Below are 23978 nucleotides of genomic sequence, written 5' to 3'. Positions count from 1 at the left end.
AGGGTTAAATTAATGCAATAAAAATGCTTAAAACAAAGCCTGGCACACAGTAAGTGCTACACAGGACTAGCTAACTCTTGTTATTATTATTTTTATTTTATACCTTTTGAATTTGAAGTCAACTGAACATAGTATCTATTTAAAACTTAACTACAAAAAAAGTCCTGTCCAAAAATAACTAGCAGGCATAATTTTTTTTAAATAGAATTCAATGTGAATGGTAAATGTTCAACTAAATTAAAAATAAATTGCCCATTAACTACAATCTGATTGCAAGCTTTATTCTTATTATGAAATATCGGCATGAGCCAGGGATAAGCAAAACCATCAACCTTTAAAATGCTATAAACTGGATTGAGAAAAACAGTAGCACAAAAATTCAGTGGGCAGAGTTACAGTATTATAGAAAGTAGAAGGCTGAAAATAGATTGCGAAGTAAGCAATATTTTAAATTTAGTTTGCTGTGATAGAACGTAGGATGTCAAGAATCATGAATCCCACTAAAATAACAATGGCTATGCTTGGCTTAGCAGATCTGGCCACTGCAAGGGTGGTACAATGACCATGTGGGCACTGCAGGTCAGACCGAGGGAGAATCGAAGCTGAGCCATTTACTGGCTGTTTGATCACTGGCAAGTTATTTAGTTTATGTAGACCTCAGTTTCCTTATTTATGAAAATAGTCAGGTCTACTTTACGTGGTATTATTATAAAGAGTAAATAAAGCGACATAAATTAAGGGTCTGATACATCCACTTAATTCTTTCATTTGAGGGTTCTAAAAGCAGAATTTATCTTCAATATAAATATTTCCATTTTTTAATAATTACAGAAAGTATTCATACCAATGATTCCATATTAAACATTCGGATAGAATTAATGGTAAATATTTACCAAGATACTGAAATGGGTTATTCATATGAATTTGCAGCAACAGAACCTGGCGAAAACTACATTTTAAAACTACACAGTGAAAGAGCAAAATACAAAACTGACTCCTAAAAAGAAAAATAAGGAAGGGTTTGTTAACCCCAAATCTGCTGAAATATCAAACCTATTTTTGGAATTACTGGATGCCAGGTTTCCATGCCAGGAATTTAAGAACTCGGTGCTTAAACATTTGTTGAAAACAGATGTGGCATTGTATGACATTGGCACCAGCTTTCCTGGGAAACACCAGATGCAGAGTTTGGCCAGATACAGAACCCAGAGAATTTGAGGCCACCACCTCCATCCTGCTGCTCCTTTCTGTGCCACACAACCCGTCGCCCTATGAGGTCTATTTAAATTCTATTAGAGTTTCACTCCCATGCCAGAACACCAGGGAACATTATGTTGGGGGGGAATGAGGGAGGATGAGTCTCTTGTTATACCCTGATCTGAGAATGTTTAATCAAGTGAGTTTATGTAGTTAAAACCTCAATGCCACAATTATCATCAAATGGATACTCAAACCCACCAAGCAAGACATCTGGTTGTAATGAATTCATTAATATTAACATGATATTAAAAAAAAGTATCAAGAGAAGAAGGGAGACTGGCTGTCAGGACAACAGAACAAATGGAAACCAATGCCAATTGTCTTAACTCTTCCTCATGACCACTTGCAGAAATTCCTTTCAACTAGCAATACCATTTATTTAAGAATTCATATATTTAAATATATGTCCATATTTGATTACCTTCTAAAAAACTCTGACTTACACGCTATACCCTATCATTTAAAGATAATTTACAAAATAATTTTTGTTCCAGAATACGGAAGCTCTATCAGCTTTGAACAGATTAAAAAACACTTTAGTACATAAACAAAATTTCTACAAAACAAAAAGGAATTGACAAATGAAAAGCAAACAAAATAGTTCAGAAAAAAATTGTAGAAAATATGAAGATTCATGTCTTTCTTATATAAAGAGCATAAAGTAATTGGCAAGAAAGACATAAGATCCCAATAAATAAATGGACAAAGAAGATGAAGAGACAATTTGAGAAAAAAAAAATTTAAAAGATAATTGGAGGAAAAAAACTCTTGTGTCAAAATAAAAACAGCTATAAATGATCATTAATTCAACAAGTTCACCCTACCTATATTTACTGAGTGCTAGCTTATTGCCTGAGGACACAGCAGTGAATAAAGTAAACATTCACGCTGTCAATTTGGGAATATAAAAATGATAAATCTAATACTTTTAAGGTTATAATGTAACTGGATTCCTATCACATAGCTGTAACATTTTAAATGCAAACTACTCTTGAGAAACAGGTCATAGGAATTCTTGCCAATAATAATCATCATCACCATCAGAAAGGAAGACAAGGCTACATATAGAAGGTTACCAGAAACCTAATTTATTTATTTGACATTATGTGTTACCCCATCAGGAAGACCCCAGAAAGCAGAGATCTTGTGGGTTACCACTGTACCCCTAGTTTCTAGAGCAGTGCCTAGAAATGAGAAGACGCCCCCTACATGTGTCACGTGGATGAATGAATCCAGAAACACGGTCACTATAGTGTAACCTATACAAACCCAATTACACAGCTCATTTTATACAATGCTGAAATAATATGAAAAAACTGTCATATTATAACACACTGCAGGCATCCAAAACATAAGCAGAGATAAGGAATGGGAGAAAATGTGCAAAAATTAAAGCAGAATGAAGTTGTGAAATGGTGCTAAATATTTAAGGGATGACATTTAATTTATGTGATATTAGCACCTCACTGTTTTGCAGCACGGTAATTAGGTAAAGAATCTGAGTGTCAGCTTTTACTATGCCATTTTCTACTCTAACAAATATTTTTACAAATCTTTTCATAGTTATTTTCCACTTCTTCTTAAAGCCTATCTTCAGGCTTTAAGAAGAAAACAACTGAGAGCAGTGTTTTACAATGTGTGTTTTGGCTCATCCATCACAGAATCACCTGGGGTGCTTTTTTGTGAATTCAGATTCTACAACCCATTTCCAGAAATTCTGAATTAACAAATCTGAAATGAGCTCAGAAATGTGGAATTTTAACATGCAACTTAAGTAATGGCCTTAGAGATAGTAATCCATCTTCCTTCTTCACACGATGCCATTTAAACCTAAAGAGACTAACTTAATTACCAGAGCCAATTAATAGCAGAACAAGAATAAAAACCCACAACTTCAACCTCCCAGTCCAATCTTCTTTGCAATAAATGAGATTCCGCTTTAAAAAACTCTTCAACATTTGCTGTAATAGCTACCCTTCCACCTCTAGCCACTGTCTGTTTACTCTCTCTGGAGTAACTGCCAAAGTAAATTACCAAAACTATGTATAAATTAGAGGCAAGAAAAATAAAAATAGTTCCTATGTTAGGGTAGTGTAGGTCAATTTCATTATTTTTTATTCTATTCACGCTGTTAAGTTATGTGGGCAATAAATCCCATTTTATTTTTTTTATTTTTTTTTATTATACTTTAGGTTTTAGGGTACATGTGCACAATGTGCAGGTTTGTTACATATGTATCCATGTGCCATGTTGATTTCCTGCACCCATTAGCTCGTCATTTAGCATTAGGTATATCTCCTAATGCTGTCCCCGCCCCCCCCACCCCCCACCCCACAACAGTACCCGGAATGTGATGTTCCCCTTCCTGTGTCCATGAGTTCTCATTGTTCAATTCCCACCTATGAGTGAGAACATGCGGTGTTTGGTTTTTTGTCCTTGCGATAGTTTACTGAGAATGATGTTTTCCAGTTTCATCCATGTCCCTACAAAGGACACGAACTCATCATTTTTTATGGCTGCATAGTATTCCATGGTGTATATGTGCCACATTTTCTTAATCCAGTCTATCGTTGTTGGACATTTGGGTTGGTTCCAAGTCTTTGCTATTGTGAATAGTGCCGCAATAAACATACGTGTGCATGTGTCTTTATAGCAGCATGATTTATACTCCTTTGGGTATATACCCAGTAATGGGATGGCTGGGTCAAATGGTATTTCTAGTTCTAGATCCCTGAGGAATCGCCACACTGACTTCCACAATGGTTGAACTAGTTTACAGTCCCACCAACAGTGTACAAGTGTTCCTATTTCTCCACATCCTCTCCAGCACCTGTTGTTTCCTGATTTTTTAATGATGGCCATTCTAACTGGTGTGAGATGGGAGAAAATTTTTGCAACCTACTCATCTGACAAAGGGCTAATATCCAGAATCTACAATGAACTCAAACAAATTTACAAGAAAAAAACAAACAACCCCATCAAAAAGTGGGCAAAGGACATGAACAGACACTTCTCAAAAGAAGACATTTATGCAGCCAGAAAACACATGAAGAAATGCTCATCATCACTGGCCATCAGAGAAATGCAAATCAAAACCACAGTGAGATAAATCCCATTTTAAAATAAAAATAATTAAGCCTTGTTGCATGTCACTAAATTAAATCCAACACAAATTAAGATACAGAGGTTCAAATCTAACATCACTTACATTTTTATGATGAATAGATCTTTTCATCACCTTTAAAAGATACACAAGATTACTGTGTGTGTGTGTGTGTGTGTGTGTGTGTGTGTGTGTTTGTATAAAACTTTTCGAAGTTGCATCAAACCATCTTACTACTGTTTAGTGCTTTTCCTAAAACACAGGTTGATGCCCACACTGGCAGAAAGCCCTCTTCATTGAAGAGGAAGACCCTTTACCTAGCATGTCACCAGGTTTTTCACATGTGCTCCATCATGGGAGAAAACCAATGGGCAACTTTCCTCTGGGGAAAAAGACACATACCAGGATGCGAAAATAGATGAAAACGGAATGGTATGCCAGGGCCTGAACGTGGACGGCCTTCCTTATCGGCTCATTCTTGAGCCAACTCGTTCTTTAAGACTGACTAAAGACCAACTCCCTTAATACCTGAATCCATATGATATAATGCAATTTAAAAAAACACACACATATACACAAACAATAGTATACATTTTAAAGGGGTGTGTGTGTGTGTGTATGTTAATGCATAGAAAAGTTGTATACAAGCATAAAAATATGTTTACTTATCAAAAGATGGAGAGAGGTTCAGCCTTAATGCTTTAATTTTTAAGGAGAATATACTCATTTCTCATGTACATGGAAATGCTTCTAATTCACTGACTTCATTAGATGCCCTTTTTTTGCACCTATCTGTAACTCCTGTACAACCTATTATTGCACTGACCTCACCATCCATCACATATTCTGGTCTTGTTTGACTTTTCCTCTTGGAAGACAAGACTTGTGTGCTTCTCAGTAAACCCATCATTTTTAGTGTGCCTGACATGGTATACAATGTTTATTGAAAGCATACCCTGAAACTCCTGGGCAACTAAATTATTCAATGAAAGAATCCTTAGGCTATTTCTAAAAGTTCACAAGTCAGAAAATTTCTCTTCAACCTAGACTTTAAAAAGGCAGTTTGTAGAGTGGTTAAGAAGCTAGAATTAGAGTTATACAGTTCTGGTTTTAAACTCAACTCTGCATTATAAACTGTAATTCCTAGACCTATTACTTAATCCTCATTTTCCTCATCTACAAAACATAGACAAAGAATGTCTTCCTCGTAGATTTGTGGTGAAGATTAAAATGAAATGTCTACAAATTAATTACCATTGTGCCTGGTACTCAGCAAATAGTATTCATTATGCTTTTCACACTCAATTCCTAATACTGAGGCAATAATTTCATGTACATTTTCACTAATGAGAAAGCGTTAATAAAACTTTTTAAATATCTATCTTATTCCTAGAGAATAACAGAAACTCAGTTTAATGTGAGCAATGAAACTAATCATTTGAACTCTCTGCAAGTCTATCAAGTCTTGCTATCAGGTCTACGCAAGTATAAACTGAATACCTCGATTAATTTGGCAGAGTAACTTCCATACTGATACATGCAAATTATGCATTTTTAACCTCCATTCCAATAAGAAAAGTTGTAATCGTCTTATTTTGTAGACTGAAATGTTCATATTCAATTTGTAAACATTATTAAGCTATGCTTGAGGAATATGCTAACTACACACACTATTAATAGGCCAAAAGTGCTTGATGATGCCTTCAACTGTTAATTGGCTAAGATATCTTCTCCTCCAAAATATTTAATGTGTAAATTCACAGTAAAGTTCAGAGGATGCCTATAGTTAATTGTTCTGAAACTACTATTTGTTTTGATATTCCTATTTTTCTTATAAAAAATAATCAGCATTTATATTCCACCTTACTATAACCCATAATAATGTATTATAAAATGAGTTCATCTTAGATCAGCTATCCAAGTGCACAGTTCAATTCCACAATTATTAAGCATCTAATATATTCTAGGCTGAAAGATTTTAAAAGGAGTTCTTCCAAAAAAAGGAGGTAAAGAATTACATATTATACATATTAAAAATAAGGAATGTTAGAAAAAAGAAAGTCTAAAGAATCAAACAAAGCTAACAGGATTTGTTAAAATTTTAGTTCACCATCAGACTCATCAAAACATTTAAATACTCTATTGAGTCCTTTGATATTAATCAAATTTAGTAAACCAATAATTTTAATCAATTTTATTTATGTAGATGTGATATGTGTGTATAGCTAGATGTATGTATGCATGTGCACTTGAATTTGTACTTATATAGATGTGTCTGTGTGTGTGTGTGTGTGTGTGTATATATATATATATATATATATACACCTTACATACATCTGCTCAAAATAAAACAGACCAATAATATTCTGTAAACTCAAGCAAATATGTTACCTGTGCTTACCCTATAATTTTCTATCACAAAAATAACAGCAGCACAGGGTGCAGAACTAGTCCTATTTCATCAACAGCTGTAAGGGTTCATTGGCCCTTAATTGTTCTCTCATGTATAGTGTTATTTCAACTAAATAATACTTTTCAAAAATTATTTTCAATAATTTTACTTCCTCAATACCATAAAAGGTGATGTCCAGTTTCAAGTTTGATGCAGGTACTCTCTTGCTGGTGGAGACACCAAGAAAATTCAACAAAATCACTATTTCTTTGGTATATTTAGTGGAGCACACAATGCCAGAACAAGACTCTATAAGTAAAATCACTAATAATTCTTCCAAACGAAACATAGTTGTTACTATAATAAAATAGCAGCAATTTGCAATGACTATAACAGAGCTCACCTGTTCATTTTTGCAAAGCCACACACTGTTTCCACTTAACACAGTAAAAATTTTTGCCTTATAGCCTCTCAATTCGAGATATCCACATTTCTCAGGTGTAACAACAGCTTGAGACTGCGAGGTAAGGGATTGTGATTTCAGTGCATTTAACAGTATGCTGATCCAGTCATTTCTCTCCTCTGAAGATAAAGACAGGAGAAAATACATAAATCCACATATAAGTTACATAGACACAGAAACGTCAAGAAGAAATCCACGATCTTTGCAACGCATAAGTAACAGACTCTTTCCCACAACCACAATCTAAATGCTACTGTAAACAGGGCCAATGACTCAATTATTTGAGGGAAAAGGAGTAACACTATCCAGTTGTCCTGAAATCAGTTCCATTGGCTTTACCTGAGAGTTTATTAGAAGTGCAAAATCTCAGGCCCTATTCCAGATCTGATGAATCACAGGCTGTATTTTAAAAAGAACTACAGATGCTTTGTATCCCTGTTAATATCTGAGAAGTCCTCTTTTAGATCACTCATGAGATTAGATTTTCTTTTAATAGAAGAATGTGATATTGCTGCCTAACAACTAACAGATTTTATGTGGCAAGTCAGTTACTCAAAGACCCCGAAAATCCTACTTTCAAACAATCACTTGGAACCTACTCTAGAGTATGCCTGCTTCAGTGTCACTTTCCCATTCCACGCTCACCACAGTAATTAACAATAGCATTTCACCTGGCAAATTAAAATTTGGTTCTCCTACTGCTTCCACAAAAGCTAAGTGACCTTCAATTATGAACTGTGTTACAGACATAGGAATTTGATCTAGTCCCCAAAGAGCAATGAAAGTTATAAGTCAAGCAAGATTTGAACACATAATGGAACACAGTCGTATAAATGTCATATAAATGGTATCAAATAATATATGAGTCAATTGAGATAAGTGATTTGCTGAAGGTCATATAGCAAGTTAGCATTAAAATTAGGAGAATCAAATATTTTAACTCTCGAACAACTTTTCTTGGAACCATGGGAGTAAAAAAGAGGTATATGTGGTAGATCTTGAGGATGAAGAGCAATTCAAAGGACAAAACTAGAATTTGGAAGAGGGAAGAGAATAGGATTCTGAGCAGAGGTTAGAGAGTACCTACATCATAAGAACAAAGGCAGAAAAACCAACATCCATTCAGGGATTAATTTATCAATGAATACATTTATAATTCTGAACTCACACAGAAAAAAATAGGAAATATGACCAGAGAATTCATACTGCCCATTTAGGAATGTTGTCTTTATTACAGAGGCAAAGGAAAACCATTTCTGCATTCTTATCAATAAAAAGACATTATGATAATACAGACAATGACACGTAGACCATGCTGGAAGCCTGAAGATCAGGAACCAGGCAACGGAGACTTAAAATACTATGAAAATGGAAACAAAATGACTTATGAGGAATTAAGGCATTTAGGAGAGTGAAAAATAATAGTTGTATATATATGATGGGTGTTGATAAGAAAAACAAATTATTCAGAATAAAAGGTAACGTGGCCTCAAAAATTAGCCAGGCAAAGAAAGAGAATCCAATTAGTTAACAGAAAAACCTCAGGTGTTCAGTGCCGTGGCATGAGCATCCAGGTGGACTCATAGCACTATGTGAACAATAGTAACCTGTACATGAGAAGACCCATGGAAATGAATAAACATAGAGCGTAAAAGGAGAAGAAACTGGCAAACCTTGAGGTACAACTATATCTATAAGGCTGGAAATTGGGCTACCAGAACATATGGAGAAGTAGTTATCAAAGAAAAAGGAAATAAAGCAAAACATACTGAATCACAAGTAGTAAAAGCTTTCACAGGATGAAGGAGGAAGAGAAAGCAGAGCCCAGTTTGGGAAATGGGACAGTTTATCAGATCCTTCTCAGACAGGTCTGCCCAGTGACTTCACTGTGGATTGAAGTAAGTCTCCATATTACACTTACTCATATTCAAACATGAATCCAAAGTTATTTCATAATGAGTCTTACTTTTTCAATTATCATTGTTCTTCTTCACCTTCAAAACTAATAAAATCAGTTGTGTCTTTAATGACCAAAGTCAAAATGTTTATTAAAAAACTCATTCAATAGTGCTTTATTGCAGGTGTTACATAATCTTCCAGGAATTGGTGCTTGATGGCTGGGTGTGGTGTCCCACACCCATAATCCCAGCAGTCTGGGAGGCCAAGAGGGGAGGATCATTTGAGGTCAGGAGCTCAAGACCAGCCTGGCCAACATGGTGAAACCTGGTCTATACTAAAAATACACACAACAAAATTAGCTGGGCATGGTGGCAGGTGCCTGTAATCCAAGCAACTCGGGAGGCTGAGGCATGAGAATCGCTTGAACTTGGGAGACTGAGGTTGCAGTGAGCCCAGATCGTGCCACTGCACTCCAGCCTGGGCAACAAGAGCGAAACTTCCTCTCAAAAAAAAAAGAATTGGTGCTTGTTGCAATATATCAGGATGAAATATTTATCAAATGTCCCTAGCATTGTTATACATCATAAACCAAAAGACATTAAAATATTCAAGTAGCTAAGTCAATGTCCATATGCAGCAGCTATTCTACATTTTTCCATCCACATAAACAGATCCAGATTGCACTACAATAATTTATTACATTTGCAGTTACAGCAACAGACCTTCCACTTAACTTGATTATTACTTGTGATCATTAGTTTCACACAAGATATCCCTGCCGAGTAAATGGTACAGAATGGTTTTTGTTTGTTTCTTTATTTGTTCTAATCCATATAAATCACTGTTTGAAATGTAGGTCATAATTTAATGAGTTGGGCCTAAGTTTCTATGGCTTTTAGATTACTGCTAGCGTATATTTCAGTTTCTCAGGAATTAATTTAAAACTGGCAACTGCATCTGTTGGAATTAAGCTTACTTTGGCTGCATCTCAACACATAGCCTAGAAGAATTATCTAGCTCCTGAGGGCCTCAGTTACTAACAGGAAGTAAACAGTCATGAAGAAGAACAGGAATTAATAGTAACATTCAGTTTATTCTGAATTACCCATGTCAATGGAAAGGAACAACGGAACAGATAACCCAAACACAATAAAATAGATTACAAGTGTCATCTGTATTCAGCCATGCAATGTGTGCATCCTGAGATATGGGGGAATATGCTTCGATAAGTCACAATATTCCAAACCAAATAATGATTTCCCATTGGACAAGAGTCTAGGGCAAAGTTACATACTGTGCTAGCTTTTGCCTGTTCTTCAAACCAAGATACTTCTTATTCTTCTGATAACAAATATCTATTGAGTGTCTATCTTGATCTTAGCACTGTGCTAAGCACCATTCCTTCTGGAAACAAGCTCTGACCTACATATGGCTTGGCTCTAAGAATAGCATTCCAGGCTGGACAAAAGGAAAGGGAGTGAGGAAAGCAAAGAATAAGTGTTGAAATTGCCATTTTCTTGTGATTATGCTAGAATATAAATAAAAGACAATAGTAAATTCCTAAAACCTCAGATTAGTTCTTGATGTTTTCAGGAATGCCAGCTTAGAGTATAAGAATAAAAAAAAAAAAGAGGCTTAAAAAAAATCGAGACAATATTCTCTGGACTACTGGGTTTAGCAGTAGGCATACTCCTTAGTAACAAGGGATTGGTTATACTAGAGATTACTACATAAGGGCCATGCAAAACACCAACAACATTATCTAATAAAGTTTAGCTGGACCTTTACTTCTGATATGATAATATGATCTGACTACAGTTCCCTCAATGAAATTCCAGATCAATATCAGAGAAGGAAGTAGTGCACATAAGTGTTGTTCTTCAAATTGATAACCAATCACTCACACAAATATTTACTAAGCCTATTATGTTCCCAAACCTATTCTGAATACCAGGAATGGAGCAGTGAACAAGACTAACCATGACCTTACTCTCCTGGAGTTTACACTCTAGTGAAAAGAGGAAGGCGATAAAAACTTAAATATACATTACATAGTGGCAAGTGCAATTGGGTAACATAAACACAAGATGAGGGGCCCAGGGAGTATTATTTTGTACAGGATACATAAGAAACCTCAGAAGAAGGGGATGGTTAGCCAAAAGCCTAAAGGGAAAGGAAGTAAAGAAGCAGGTCCAGCTGAGGAGCAGGCTGGAGGAAGAGCATTCTAGGATAAGGTGAACATGTAACAAGGCCCTGACACAACAGCAGATTTGGTAATATTCAAGGACCAAAAGGCCCCTGTAGGTGAACTAACCATAGTACAGGAGAAAGGGAACAGAAAAAGATAAGGACAGAAAGACCAGATCGTGTAGGGGTTTTTGGACCTCACAAGTACTTTTTACTCTCAGTAAGATTCAGAAACCGGCCAGGCATGGTGGCTCATGCCTGTAATCCCAGCACTTTGGTAGGTCGAGGCGGGTGGATTACAAGGTCAGGAGATTGAGACCATCCTGGCTAACATCACGAGTGTTTTGATGTATCACATCTCCATGTGTGACTGCAGGTGCAAAGGAATACAGACTGATTGGAGAGATCAATAGCTGTTATGACCCACAGACCAATTCCAGCGACTCTGCTTGAGAACAACAGGAGTCAGACCAAATTTCGTACTTTGGGAAGTGTATTTTTTAAATGTTATTTTTACAATAAAATTGACTTGCAACTAAGAGAAGAACAATGTTTCATTAGGAAATTGGCAGGGGAGGGATAGGAGCCTTAGAAAACTTGTGAGGAAAAGATTCCAAACTATAATCGTGTCTTAGTAACACCAGGGGGGGATGGAGCAGTTTAGAAATAACAACATTGGTCAGGGAAGACAAAGAATAGCTATTGTATATAGGTCATTCAAAGCCTTATCACCAAAAATAAAGAATTCATGTCTGTTAAGATGCCAAAACTTTCCCCTTTTTGTTCTAAACTTTAATTTTGCTTCTTCACTCAACCAAAATAGACTTGAATTTAGCTTGAAGTTCATTAAGTCAAAGTCCTTAAGCCACTATAGTTGATCTACCAGTTACCACAAAATAAAAGATAATGAACCATTTGTACACATAGAAGGAAAAAAGATCACTTAATATATTTAGTGTACTGTTGAAAGTTCCATACTAAACATATAGATGCATAAACATATACATATATACACGTACACACACCTCTACACATGCTTATCTTTAAAATCGTGAGTTGTTACTATGTAAAAAGAACTTTTAATCAAAATAACTCATTCAGTAATTCCATGTGTATACAGTCTGTTTTCACTGAAGCAATATGTCTATGGTTTCAAAAATTAAAGACCTACAACTTATTTTAAAACAATAAATTTATAATGAAGTTAATGAAATTTTTATACTGCCCCAAGTTTATATCAGAAAGATGAACTATACACCACAGAAGGATTTATCTGTCAATTGTGAACATGCAATTTTTAAACATGTGTGGGTTGGTACACTCTACTTAAATAAAATGTGTCTGTTTAACTTTTAATGTGGCAAGTAAATATGGCTAAACAGATTTTCATACAAGTTGGAAGCTTTATTTAGTATGTCTATCTTAAAATGCAGGCTACGTAGCAACGTGAAATTCATTTGGAGAGGCCAAGAGAAAGGTGATAAGCACCTCAAAGAAACAGGCAGTCACCTTTCAGAGTGGTGAAAACCAAACCATAAGGAAAGACTGTCATGATAGTCATTCAAGAGAAGCAATGCCATGTGCTTCAAGAAATACAGTAAGAGAAAAACTGTGATTTCAAATGGAAGTTCCATATCAAGTATCACAACTGTGGACAATTTTCTAAATTTCAGGCAATAATTCACAAAAAGTGGCTCCTCACATAGGTAATTCTAGATAAAATGCTTGAGGGCAGGGGTTTGCACAGTTTTTCTTTGAAAAATCAGATAGTAAACATTTTAGGCTTTACTGGCCGCAGTCTGTGCCACAACTTCTCAATGATACCACTGAGTGAGAATGAATGAGAAATGAATGAATGACAGTGGTTGTTATCTGACAAGACTTTATTTACAAAAACAGGCACTGAGCCAGATTTAGGCTGCAGATCAGTTTGCTGACCCCTACTCTGGGACTCTAGCTTTCGTTCAACATTATTTTTAAATAGTAAGTAAGAAACTTTTTTTTTATGTTACATCTATACACTATGTACATAGATAGGTTTCACAATATAACACATACTTTAAGCAATGCACTTTGATATTTATTATTTTCTGTTTGGGGTTTGTCTTTTTATTGAGGGAGGGTATTTCTGGTGACATCATAAACCACTAAGTTTATCTCAGTAATCCGCAGTTTGAACAAAGCTGCTCCAGTGTGAAGGCCTGCTGGAATGTACCCATTTATTGAGTACCCCAAGAAACAATGGAAACGTTTTAGTAGTATATAATATTTATTGACTTTTTATGTGCTATGCACTAACATATGTGCCAGAAATCTAGCAGTTAAAAAAAAAAAAAAAGAAAATGTTACCCCATAATAGTTAACACTGTAGTCATTTCCAACTGGTGGTGAACACTCTTATCTGTAAAAATAGGATAATAATGGATCGGTGCGGTCGCTTATGCCTGTAATCCCAGCACTTTGGGAGGCCAAGGCAGGCAGATCACCTGAGGTCAGGAGTTGGAGACCAACCTGACCAACATGGTGAAACCCCCGTCTCTATTAAATACAAAAAAAAATTAGCTGGGCTTGGTGATGCATGCCTGTAGTCTCAGGTACTTGGGAGGCTGAGCCAGGACAATCGCTTGAACCCGCGAGGCGGAGGTTGCAGTGAGCTGAGATTGCGCCATTGCACTCAAGCCTGGGCAACAAGAGTGAAACTCTGTCTCAAAAAAAAAAGGATACTAATTTTAATACTACCAACCTTATAAGACTGTTGTGAAAATGAAGAATCAGCAAAGTGTCTGGCACATATCAGGTATTCAGTCAATTTCCCATACCATTATTATTCAAATAATTAAAGCACCAAGAAGTACTTCTAAAAATCAAGTTGAGGCCGGGCGCGGTGGCTCACGCTTGTAATCCCAGCACTTTGGGAGGCCGAGGCGGGCGGATCATGAGGTCAGGAGATTGAGACCACGGTGAAACCCCGTCTCTACTAAAAATACAAAAAAAAATTAGCCGGGCGTGGTGGCGGGCACCTGTAGTCCCAGCTACCCAGAGAGGCTGAGGCAGGAGAATGGCGTGAACCCGGGAGGCGGAGCTTGCAGTGAGCCGAGATTGCGCCACTGCACTCCAGCCTGGGTGACAGAGCGAGACTTCGTCTCAAAAAAAATAAAAATAAAAAAAAAATAAAAAATCAAGTTGAATTATATATCTATTCCTAAATGAAAGTTGTCCATAAAATAAGTTAAAATCCTAATTCTTAATGCAATGGTATTATCTAAATTACTAAAACTAGTGAATTTATATTAATGACATGATAGTCAAATAAAATACACAACAGAGAACTTTTAATTTCTCTGGCTCCTCCCCAACCCTTATTCAAACAAAATTCAGAAAAGATTTCTCTGTACACATTTAAACTCAATCCAGAAAACATGTGCCATCTTTGGATCGGCTTTTACCATCAAGTGTCCCATAGATGAGGTAGATGAAAAGAATTCAAGAAATATAAAAGATGCTCCAAAATCTACCATAGAATGATTACTGTGCCTGTACAGTCAGCTAAAGCGGGGGTCCCCAAACCCCAGACCATGGACTGGTACCATTACATGGTCTGTTAGGAACAAGGCCACACAGCAGAAGGTGAGCAGCAGGCAAGCCAGCGAAGCTTCATCTGTATCTACAGCCACTCCTGACTGCATCTATAGCCACCACTGGCATTACTGCCTGAGCTCTGCCTCCTGTCAGATCACAGGTGTCATTATATTCTCAAAAGAGCACAAACTCTACCATAAAATGCACACGCAAGGAATTTAGGTTGTGTGCTCCTTATGAGAGTCTAATGTCTGACAATCTGTCACTGTCTCCCATCAGCCCCAGATGGGGCCACTTAGTTGCAAGAAAACAAGCTCAGGGATCCCACTGATTCTACATTATGGTGAGTTGTATAGTTATTTCATTATATACTACAATATAATAATAATAGAACTAAAACACACAATAAATGTAATGTGCTTCAATCATCCAGGAACCATCTCCCCACCACCGGTTCATGGAAAAATTGTCTTCCACGAAACCAGTCCCTGGTGCAAAAAAGGTTGGGAACCACTGAGCCTGCCATAAATGTCCATATAACCAACTTAATAGTTAGAAAAATTGTTTTTGCCTGTCAAATAACTATTTTGCATTATCAAAACAACATCTCAAAGGTTAGCTCCATGAAAGCAGATAATTTTGTCTACTTTTTTTCACAACTGTATACCCAGAACTTATGAGTCCTTAGCACACAATAGCCTCTCACTAAATATTTGTTGCATGAAAGAGAAAACAAATAACTTGTCAACTTATTTATGTTTTAACATTATGCATTTGAAAAATTAATTTTAAAATGTAAATTATCAAAAAGGAATATATTTAAAGGTTTCTTGACATTCCTAGTCTAACTGGTTTATTAATATGATTAGTCAGAAATTAATGTGAGTATTTCATAGGGATAAAGAAATAATCTTACCTTCTTTTTCTACTCTAAAAACAAAAGTTCTTTGTGTTGTAACGACTTCAAATTTGTTGTCTCCTTGAACTCGTACTGTTGATACAGCAGAAAGGGGAATTATTCCTTTTGAATACATCTCCTGTATTGGTTAGAAAAAAAGAGAAGATATATGAAAATGAAATTCTCTTGATCTTATCAAAAAAGAATGGCACAGTATTTATAACTGCTTCTCTTTTATAATTTCAATCCAAATTTTTTAAATGACATACAAGTAATATGTCCACTCATATTCTCATGTAATACCCTAGAAAAGAAACTATTAAATATCCCCTTCTTTGAAGTGAGATCTTTTCAACTTTCGCTTCATCTGGAATTAAAAGGGAAAGAATCAAATACAAACAATCCGACTAAACTAGCAATACAGAGTTCCAAAAACCAGCAGCATGTTCTTTAAAACAATCTGCTCAAAATGATTTTATGGTGTTTGCAGGCATCTGCTGGCCACAACAGGTACTGTAACTGAACCATTTTGAAACGAGTTTGTTACATATTCGGAACCAAAATATACCTTAAACACATATTAGGTTTTCTAAATTAACCATGTTACTCAAAGCTCTGATGATGAGCATCTCAACCTCAAACTGTATCATTTTAATTTTTACTCTCCAATGAATAAAGAATAAAAAAGACAGATTTTTCTGTTTCCAAACAGCATATAAATATTACAAATTTTGTTTTAAAAAAGGTCATTCTTAAGACTTTGATAGCTTTTTAATCCATCTTCATTTTCCTGGACCCTCTCAAATCATGTTATGATAACTACTGCATAATTTCAACTCTTCATATTTTCTGGGCCCCGTGTTGGAAAGAAAATTCAGCGTGCTTATACTTTCAAGGAGCCTCAAAATGAAAAACCAGCTAATGCAATGAGAGAAGAGTTTAAAACTGGGTAAAAACTAAGGGATTTAAGAGTACAAAGATGGAAAATCTCAATTCTGCTTAAAGGCTGTGAGGGATATCTTTACAAACATGGTGGTATTTAAACCTGACTTTTAAAAAACCTTAATTTTAACCAGATAGACAAGTGTGTGGGGGGCATTCTAGTCAAAAAGACTGAATAATGAAAGTGTAAAGCAGAGAAACAAGAGGACAACAACATAGCGTCAAAAGACAGGAGGCTGATAACACATACCACGGACACATTATAGAAGGTCTGCAATATTAGAAGAGTTTGGATACATCCTTAAGGGATTTCTTTATCTCTTCCCTTCCACAGCATTATCCTTGGAACCCAAACTTTTGAGCAGGTCCCAGATATAACTGATTTGGAAAAAACAGCAAATCATTCCATGCAGGGAGCAAGTACTGAGTTTATATTTCTCCTAGCCATAAACCTGCCTTAGCAATTGGTAAGGGACAGTCATCATTAGCGTCATGGCATTCTACCAGAAGGATATCCTCTTCTGCTATTTAAGGAGATACACTATATCATCATGGCATTATCTCTGAGTATTTTTTAAGTTTCTTCTCCTTCACTAGCTCTGTTCCAATCTCCCATCCCTGACTTTATTCATCCATCAAAATTCTATCCATTCTTTAATGTAATCTTAAATACCAAAGCAATGAAGCCTCTCCTATGTCCCCCCATGCAGCCAAAACTGACTATGGCAAATGAGCTGTGATTCAGGAAGATGAATGGGCAACCTTGTACAGAAAAGAGAGAAGGATGTCAAGAAATAAGCACTTAGCAAACAACTTATTTCTTCTCCTTTTTACTTTATCTTCTCTCCCTATAAAAATCCTTTTCCACTATTTTTTTTTAATTTTCTAAATTAACACATAATAATTGTCGGTATTTATGGGATACCTAGTGATGTCATGATACATAGTGATGTCGTGATACATATAAAGTACAATGATCAGAAGAGGTAACAAGCATATCCATCATCTCAAATATTCATCATCTCTCTGTGTTGGGAACATTCAATATCCTCCTTCTGGCTATTTGAAACTATATTAAATTAGTGTTAACTACAGTCATCCTACAGTGCTATAGAACACTAGGACTTATTCCTCCTCTCTAGCTATAAGTTCCTGCCCTTTAACAAATCTCTCCCTATGTCCTCCTTCTCCCTACCCTTCACAGCCTCTACTATCCTCTGTACTACTTTTTACTTTGGTAAGACTCACTTTGAAAAAAGCTTAGCTTCCTCATCAGTGAGAATATGGGCTGTTTAACTTTCTGTTCCTGCCTTATTTCACTTAGTATAATGTCCTCCAGCTCTACCAGCTTTATGCAGAGTAATCTAAAATTTCTCTCTTCCTTTCTTATCTATTCATTTCACTCAATTTCACTGCCATATTTCAAGTCATCAGTAGTCTATGTAACTGTCTCGTAAGTACCACAAACTTTAAAACTGAATTTATTTTCACCTGAAGACTTACACTCTCTTTATACCTGTCCATTAAAATATCAACTCTTCCAGTCCATCTGAAATAGAATAGAGTCATCTTTGACCTTTGCTGGTTCCTTTGCCCCACATAGCTTGCATTCTCCCCACATCTAGAATCAACTTCCTCCCCACCACTCACCAACTGTGAATTACTGTCACATTGGTTTTCTTGAGGTTTCCTGAATATATCACATTTCTACCCAAGCCAGTGCCTTTGCATACACTGTTTGCTCTGCAAGGAATTGTCTTCACACCCATCTGCACATACTTACTGCCTCCTCATCCTTCATATTTCAGCATAAATATATCCTCCTGAAGAAAGTCTTTCTGACCAGCACATTCTCTCAGAACCCTCATCCTCGCAGATAACCCTAATTTAAGCTAACAGCAACCTGGATTTTTCCTTTATAACAATTATTCATTGTGATTTAAACGGTGACTTTATATTTACCTGTGTGATCATTTAATTAATATATTCTCCCCAAATAGGCTTCAGGACATTTATCTACGTTCCTCACCACCTTTCATGTAGTTAATACTATAGAAATATTTTCTGAATGAATGAATCCTATGTCTAATCAATCACAATTATAACAAACTCTGATGGCTCATTTTTAATATTTCTTGAAATTCATTTCTTATCACTTCCGCTGAGCCTCCACTGAGCCTATACATTAGTCTACATGCTAATAAATTAGTGCCTGGCTTAGTGCAACAGTCTCCTGATTTGCCTCCCTATTTTCAGTTTGTTTTTCTTCTGAATTTGTCTGCGTATTATTTTTCAAATGTCATACAGTTGGAGAAAATAAAGAAAAGGCTCTCGGAGGTGAATAACAAGATGGGTCTGATGTTTGCACAGAATGTTGATGGATGGCAATGGCTAGGGAGGCTTAGACGGAAGAATAAAAACACAAGGGGAACATGTAGGAAGAGACATGCTCCAGTTTCCCATAGTGTATACTCAGTCACTGTTTAAAAAGATCATTAGGCAGAGACACATGACATGATTGGCTTAACGAAGGAAACCCTATAAATGCAAATAGGTTAAAATGGCAATACAAGGCCAAAACTAGACCAATAAGTGCTCTGGAAATTCAGAAGAGGAAGATAACATCTTTCCATTGTCAGGCAACCTAAGGAAGTGGGAAAGGGCACAGCATCTTTGGGGACAGTGTAAGAGCCCCTCTCCTCTAAGTCTGTAGTGACTGAGACCAGACAGCAGGAATTAGAATACCTAAAAACATTTACAGTTTAATGCCCTACGTGATCTGTTTCCAAATTTTAGTTTGCATAAGAATTAGAGGAACTTATAACAACATCCCTCTAGTGAGATAATTAACTATTTGTTGAGGAAAATGTTACCATTAACCCATTTTGTCACTAGAAATAAGTCAAGCAGTACTGTACTGAAAGAAACAGGGACTAAAAAAAGATTATCTTTCCAAAAGATCCCATTAAAGAGAAAACAATTCCTTAAAAAATAACCTACACACCTATAACAATGATATATTTAACAAGTAAATATTTCTGGTAGAACAGAAAAAAAATAATTCTCCAGAGGTGATCAAAATATACTAAACAAGCAAAATACTATGTCACTATAACCTCAGAATGTTGTAGTTTATCTAATGGCTCATTTATAATCTATGATGAGATCCTAAGAAAAATCTTGTAATTTTTAACACTATAGAGCTGATTTTTATATTTGTCTCACAACAGTACAAGATAAAGACAATAAAGAAAAAAAATACTCAAATGACAACAATGCTCAAAATGCCTGTGTTTTTCAGAGTATAAAATTTTCCTTAAGGAAAGAAATTTTAAAGCATCCCTTGAGCCTGTAACACACAGATATCTAGGGCAAGTTTGTCATTTATCTACCACTTTGAGACAATGAAACGATCACAGGGCAATTCTGCCCACAGCTGGGTGAAAATGGGGGTGAGTTATATTTCTTCGCAGGGGATAAAATATCAGGGCTGTTTGGATCATGCCATTTTCTGTGATATAATGAAGAAGTCCTTATAGAGACATGATTGGCGGCCTCAGAGAAAGTGGAAGAAACCTAGGGAATGTGTAACTCTGCACACTACCTCCCAAAGGCCCAACCGCATGCTCCTCAAGTGCACATGTAAACATTAAAAGACCCAACTGTTCAGTTCTCATAGCTGTTAACACTGGGTCACCCAGCCAAGACAGTGGCTACGGCCACACCTATGCATCCCTTTTGCTATTAGAGTCACAATAGAAACTATCTCTCCTTTTAGGAAACACCAAATCCAGTGTTTCCGTTTTTTTGCCAAAATGTAACCAACCATCTAGACAATAAATGGATGAAACGTCACAGAAAATAACAACTTAAAATTTTTTAATATTAAGCTAAATGATTTGAAATATCTCATTTTTATACAAACTTTTAAATCTCAATTTCAAACCAAGCTGCATCATTTTCATTGCATCAATAACTAGAAACGTGAGAGGTCCTCATCTCTTCACTGCAGTTGAGATACGCTTTAAAAGAACAAACAGAGAGAAAGAGGGAAAAACAGTCCAGTTTGACAGTTACTAGAAATTATCTCAAATGAAAATAATGGTACCGCCAGCAACAGTCTTATGGCATGAGAAGTCTGTCTCACTCCTGAGTAGTTTTCTTCCTCATTTCAATCAAACCAGAAAAGGTTACAAGTGCTGGAGAAAACCAGCAGTGAGATTCCATCAGCTATACAGACTACCTTCTACTCAACCTAGGCAACGAATTATCTTAACACTCAAATGTACGAGCGAACTAGAAAAAAAATAATAGCTAAAACAGAAAACAGCTTTTAAGGCTGGTCATGGTAGCTCATGCCTGTAATCCCAGCACTTTGGGAGGCCAAGGCAGCAGATCACTTGAGATCAGAAGTTTGAGACCAGCCTGGCCAACATGGCGAAACCTTGTCTCTACTAAAATTACAGAATTAGCTAGGCGTGGTGGTGCCCACCTGTAATCCCAGCTACTTGGGAGGCTGAGGCAGGAGAATCGCTGGAACCCAGGAGGCAGAGGGTGCAGTGAGCCAAGATCCTGCCACTATACTCCAGCCTGGGCGACAGAGCAAGACTCTGTCTCCAAACAACAACAACAACAACAACAACAAAAACCCAGCTTTTCAAAAATATCCATCCAACCATCTTGCAAACCTCCAAGAGATGTGTTTATACCGATTTGATGCTGTGAGTCACTGCAAAGTGAAACCAAACAATTAACACCTCTCTGTATTTTCCATTATTCTCAGCCATACAGCATGCAGTGTGTGTTATGTTGCAGTATGTGTTACTATCTGTCTAAAAGCATATATTCTTCTGTCTTGCAGCAATAAAGAAGCAATATATAAGAAGAAGCCTAAATCTCTATTAGAGCCACAGGCATTGCCAATATTAGGGGGTGGAAATCTCTAAATAATGAGAAAATTGTGTTAGATTATGAGCTACAAAAAGAGCATGTGGTTAAATCTTAAAATTAGTGTGTTAAGAGAAAGTACATACTTAAGACAAGAATCATCTGATTTTAATTAACTAAGCATATGGTAATATATTTATTAGTTGCAACTTCAAATTCTTTTCATGTGGAGAATCCACCTCCTATTCTTAAAAACCAAACTGCTTGCTTAGTTTACTGAAGTACACCTAGTATGCATAAAAAAGCAATTTTTGAAAACCGTAAAATGTATTTACCTTCTCATTATTGTAGTAAGAAATGCTAAGGCCATCAAATTTCACCCATCTCTTCTGAAACATGCGTTTTCTGCAAAACATATGAAATTGTTATTTTACATTCAAGTACCATGAACTTAGATTGTTAAATGCATTTGTAATGTAACCGTGTAAATATATTATCATTTAATGTTAAACAGCATAGACAACAATAGGCTATGATAATACACAGTTTTGGCCATGGCACATAGGAAAAAAATAGCATAATAGTACTTTCTAATCAGTTGACCTAGGAATTTTTTGTTAATGACAAAATTAACAGTGTTGTCGCACACATTTGTAAGGTTCAGTGCAAAACAAAATGTGGTCAGAAACACTGTCACTGAACCCATTTCTAATAATAAAGATAATCCTTTCACGAAGATAATATAAGCTTTCATCCCTCATTAAGCTTATATATCTATTTTATTTTCCCTTTATTTTTGTTTTAGGGCATACACATCTTACTAAAATAACGAGGCTTTGTCACTTGGATTTACATGGAAAACATATTTAATTTTGATTAAGCTGAAAAAGACCTGAACAAATATACAGAATCATTTATAAGCATTCAAAATTCAGTGAAAGATTAGTATAGTTTTTAAATGATCATATGAAAGGCAAAGGTAGTTTAAAATGACTACTGACATGAAAAACAAAAGCAAAATAATATAATCACGTTTCAGGCTTAAAAGAAAAAAGAAACTATTTTTCTGACTGTATAAGGAAGAAGTGAAGAACTGTTTTTACTTAGGCTTGCTTTATATTTTTATTTTATATTCTCCTTCCCTGAAGGCAGACAATCGTAAGTACTTTTGGTCTTTAACACAGAAAATAGACGAAAACAAACTTGCTATTTTTAAAAAATATTATTTCTAAACAAACATCAACTCTGTCTACCTTGTGCTTCTGCAATTTTCTAAAATGTTTAAAACAAGGAGTTGGCTTAACTTTCCTTGGCTCTCAGAAGACTTAATAGAAAAAGAACTTTAGGAAGTGTAGAGAGCTTGCCTCTGGGCTGGTTCCCCAGCCACACATCTATTATGCAAATGAAACACAGCAAGCCTCCCAAATTAATCGTTAGCAAATATGTTCTGCATAAGATAAAATTATACCAAATCTGATCAAATATAAAAAATTTTTAAGATTCTTCAGTGCAGACATTTTCGCATATAAGCATTGAATTAATTATGAATGAGAAGATGTAAATTTACATGTAAAGATCTTAAAAGCATATAACCACTTCATATTTAACTCTAATTACAGAAAAAATAAAAATAAAAATTTTGGCCAGGCGTGGTGGCTCATGCTTATAATCCCATCACTTTCAGAAGCTGAGGTGGGTGGATCACCGGGCAACATGGCGAAAGCCTGTCTCTAGAAAATATACAGAAAAAAAAAAAAAAAAATAGCCAGGCATGGTAGCACACAACCTTGTCCAAGCTATCTGGAAGGCTGAGGTGAAAGGATCATTTGAGCCCAGGAGGTTGAAGCTGCAGTGAGTTATGACTGCACCACTGTACTCCAGCCTGGGCAACACAGTGAGAGTCCCATCTCAAAAAAAAAAAATTACTTTAAAAGCATATTACACAACTGACCACCCAGCCCTCTTTCTACCTTATTTTTCATCTTTCAGCTTCATTTTAACTTTTCTTGGCCTGTCTGCAATGGGTTTTCCTCACTTTGCAACATCCAACAGTGTTAAAGCCATCTGGATTTACTTTTTCTAGCAACACAGGGTTCCTTAAATTCTCAGCATTAAATGTTAAAAGGTAAAGAAATATGAAGCAAACACAATAATTATATACTGGATAAATTAGTCACTTTTTGCTCATTTCATGTTTATCTCTTCCACACTTAAAGGCAGAGAAATACATACCTTCTAACACAATCCAAACAGTAATTCAGTAAATCAAGATTTTGTTTTGGGACACAACCCACTTCACACTGTGAATGACAGTAAGCTAGAGCTCAGTTACACATATAATCTTCCATTTTAAGATAAAAATAATTAA

The 23978-nt window shown here is 35.9% G+C and overlaps 1 protein-coding gene across 3 annotated transcripts in view; it reads right to left on the bottom strand.

Moving 5' to 3' along the window:
* The window catches only part of LOC116463738 (arf-GAP with Rho-GAP domain, ANK repeat and PH domain-containing protein 2), a 182333-nt gene that overhangs the window by 109053 nt on the left and 49302 nt on the right, over nt 1-23978 (bottom strand). For all 3 annotated transcript variants that reach the window (XM_058434826.1, XM_058434827.1, XM_032146988.2), the window contains exons 7-9: nt 21946-22015; nt 15800-15920; nt 7159-7337 (exon numbers count right to left, since the gene is read on the bottom strand). In XM_058434826.1, the coding sequence (XP_058290809.1) occupies nt 7159-7337; nt 15800-15920; nt 21946-22015 (370 nt within the window). The remainder of the gene's footprint in view (nt 1-7158; nt 7338-15799; nt 15921-21945; nt 22016-23978) is intronic.

The sequence above is a fragment of the Hylobates moloch genome, unplaced genomic scaffold, assembly GCF_009828535.3.
Source record: "Hylobates moloch isolate HMO894 unplaced genomic scaffold, HMol_V3 SCAFFOLD_56, whole genome shotgun sequence".
In the NCBI taxonomy this organism is placed as follows: Eukaryota; Metazoa; Chordata; class Mammalia; order Primates; family Hylobatidae; genus Hylobates; species Hylobates moloch.
The sequence above is the reverse complement of the archived record's forward strand: the minus strand, read 5'-3'. Positions and strand labels throughout refer to the sequence as shown.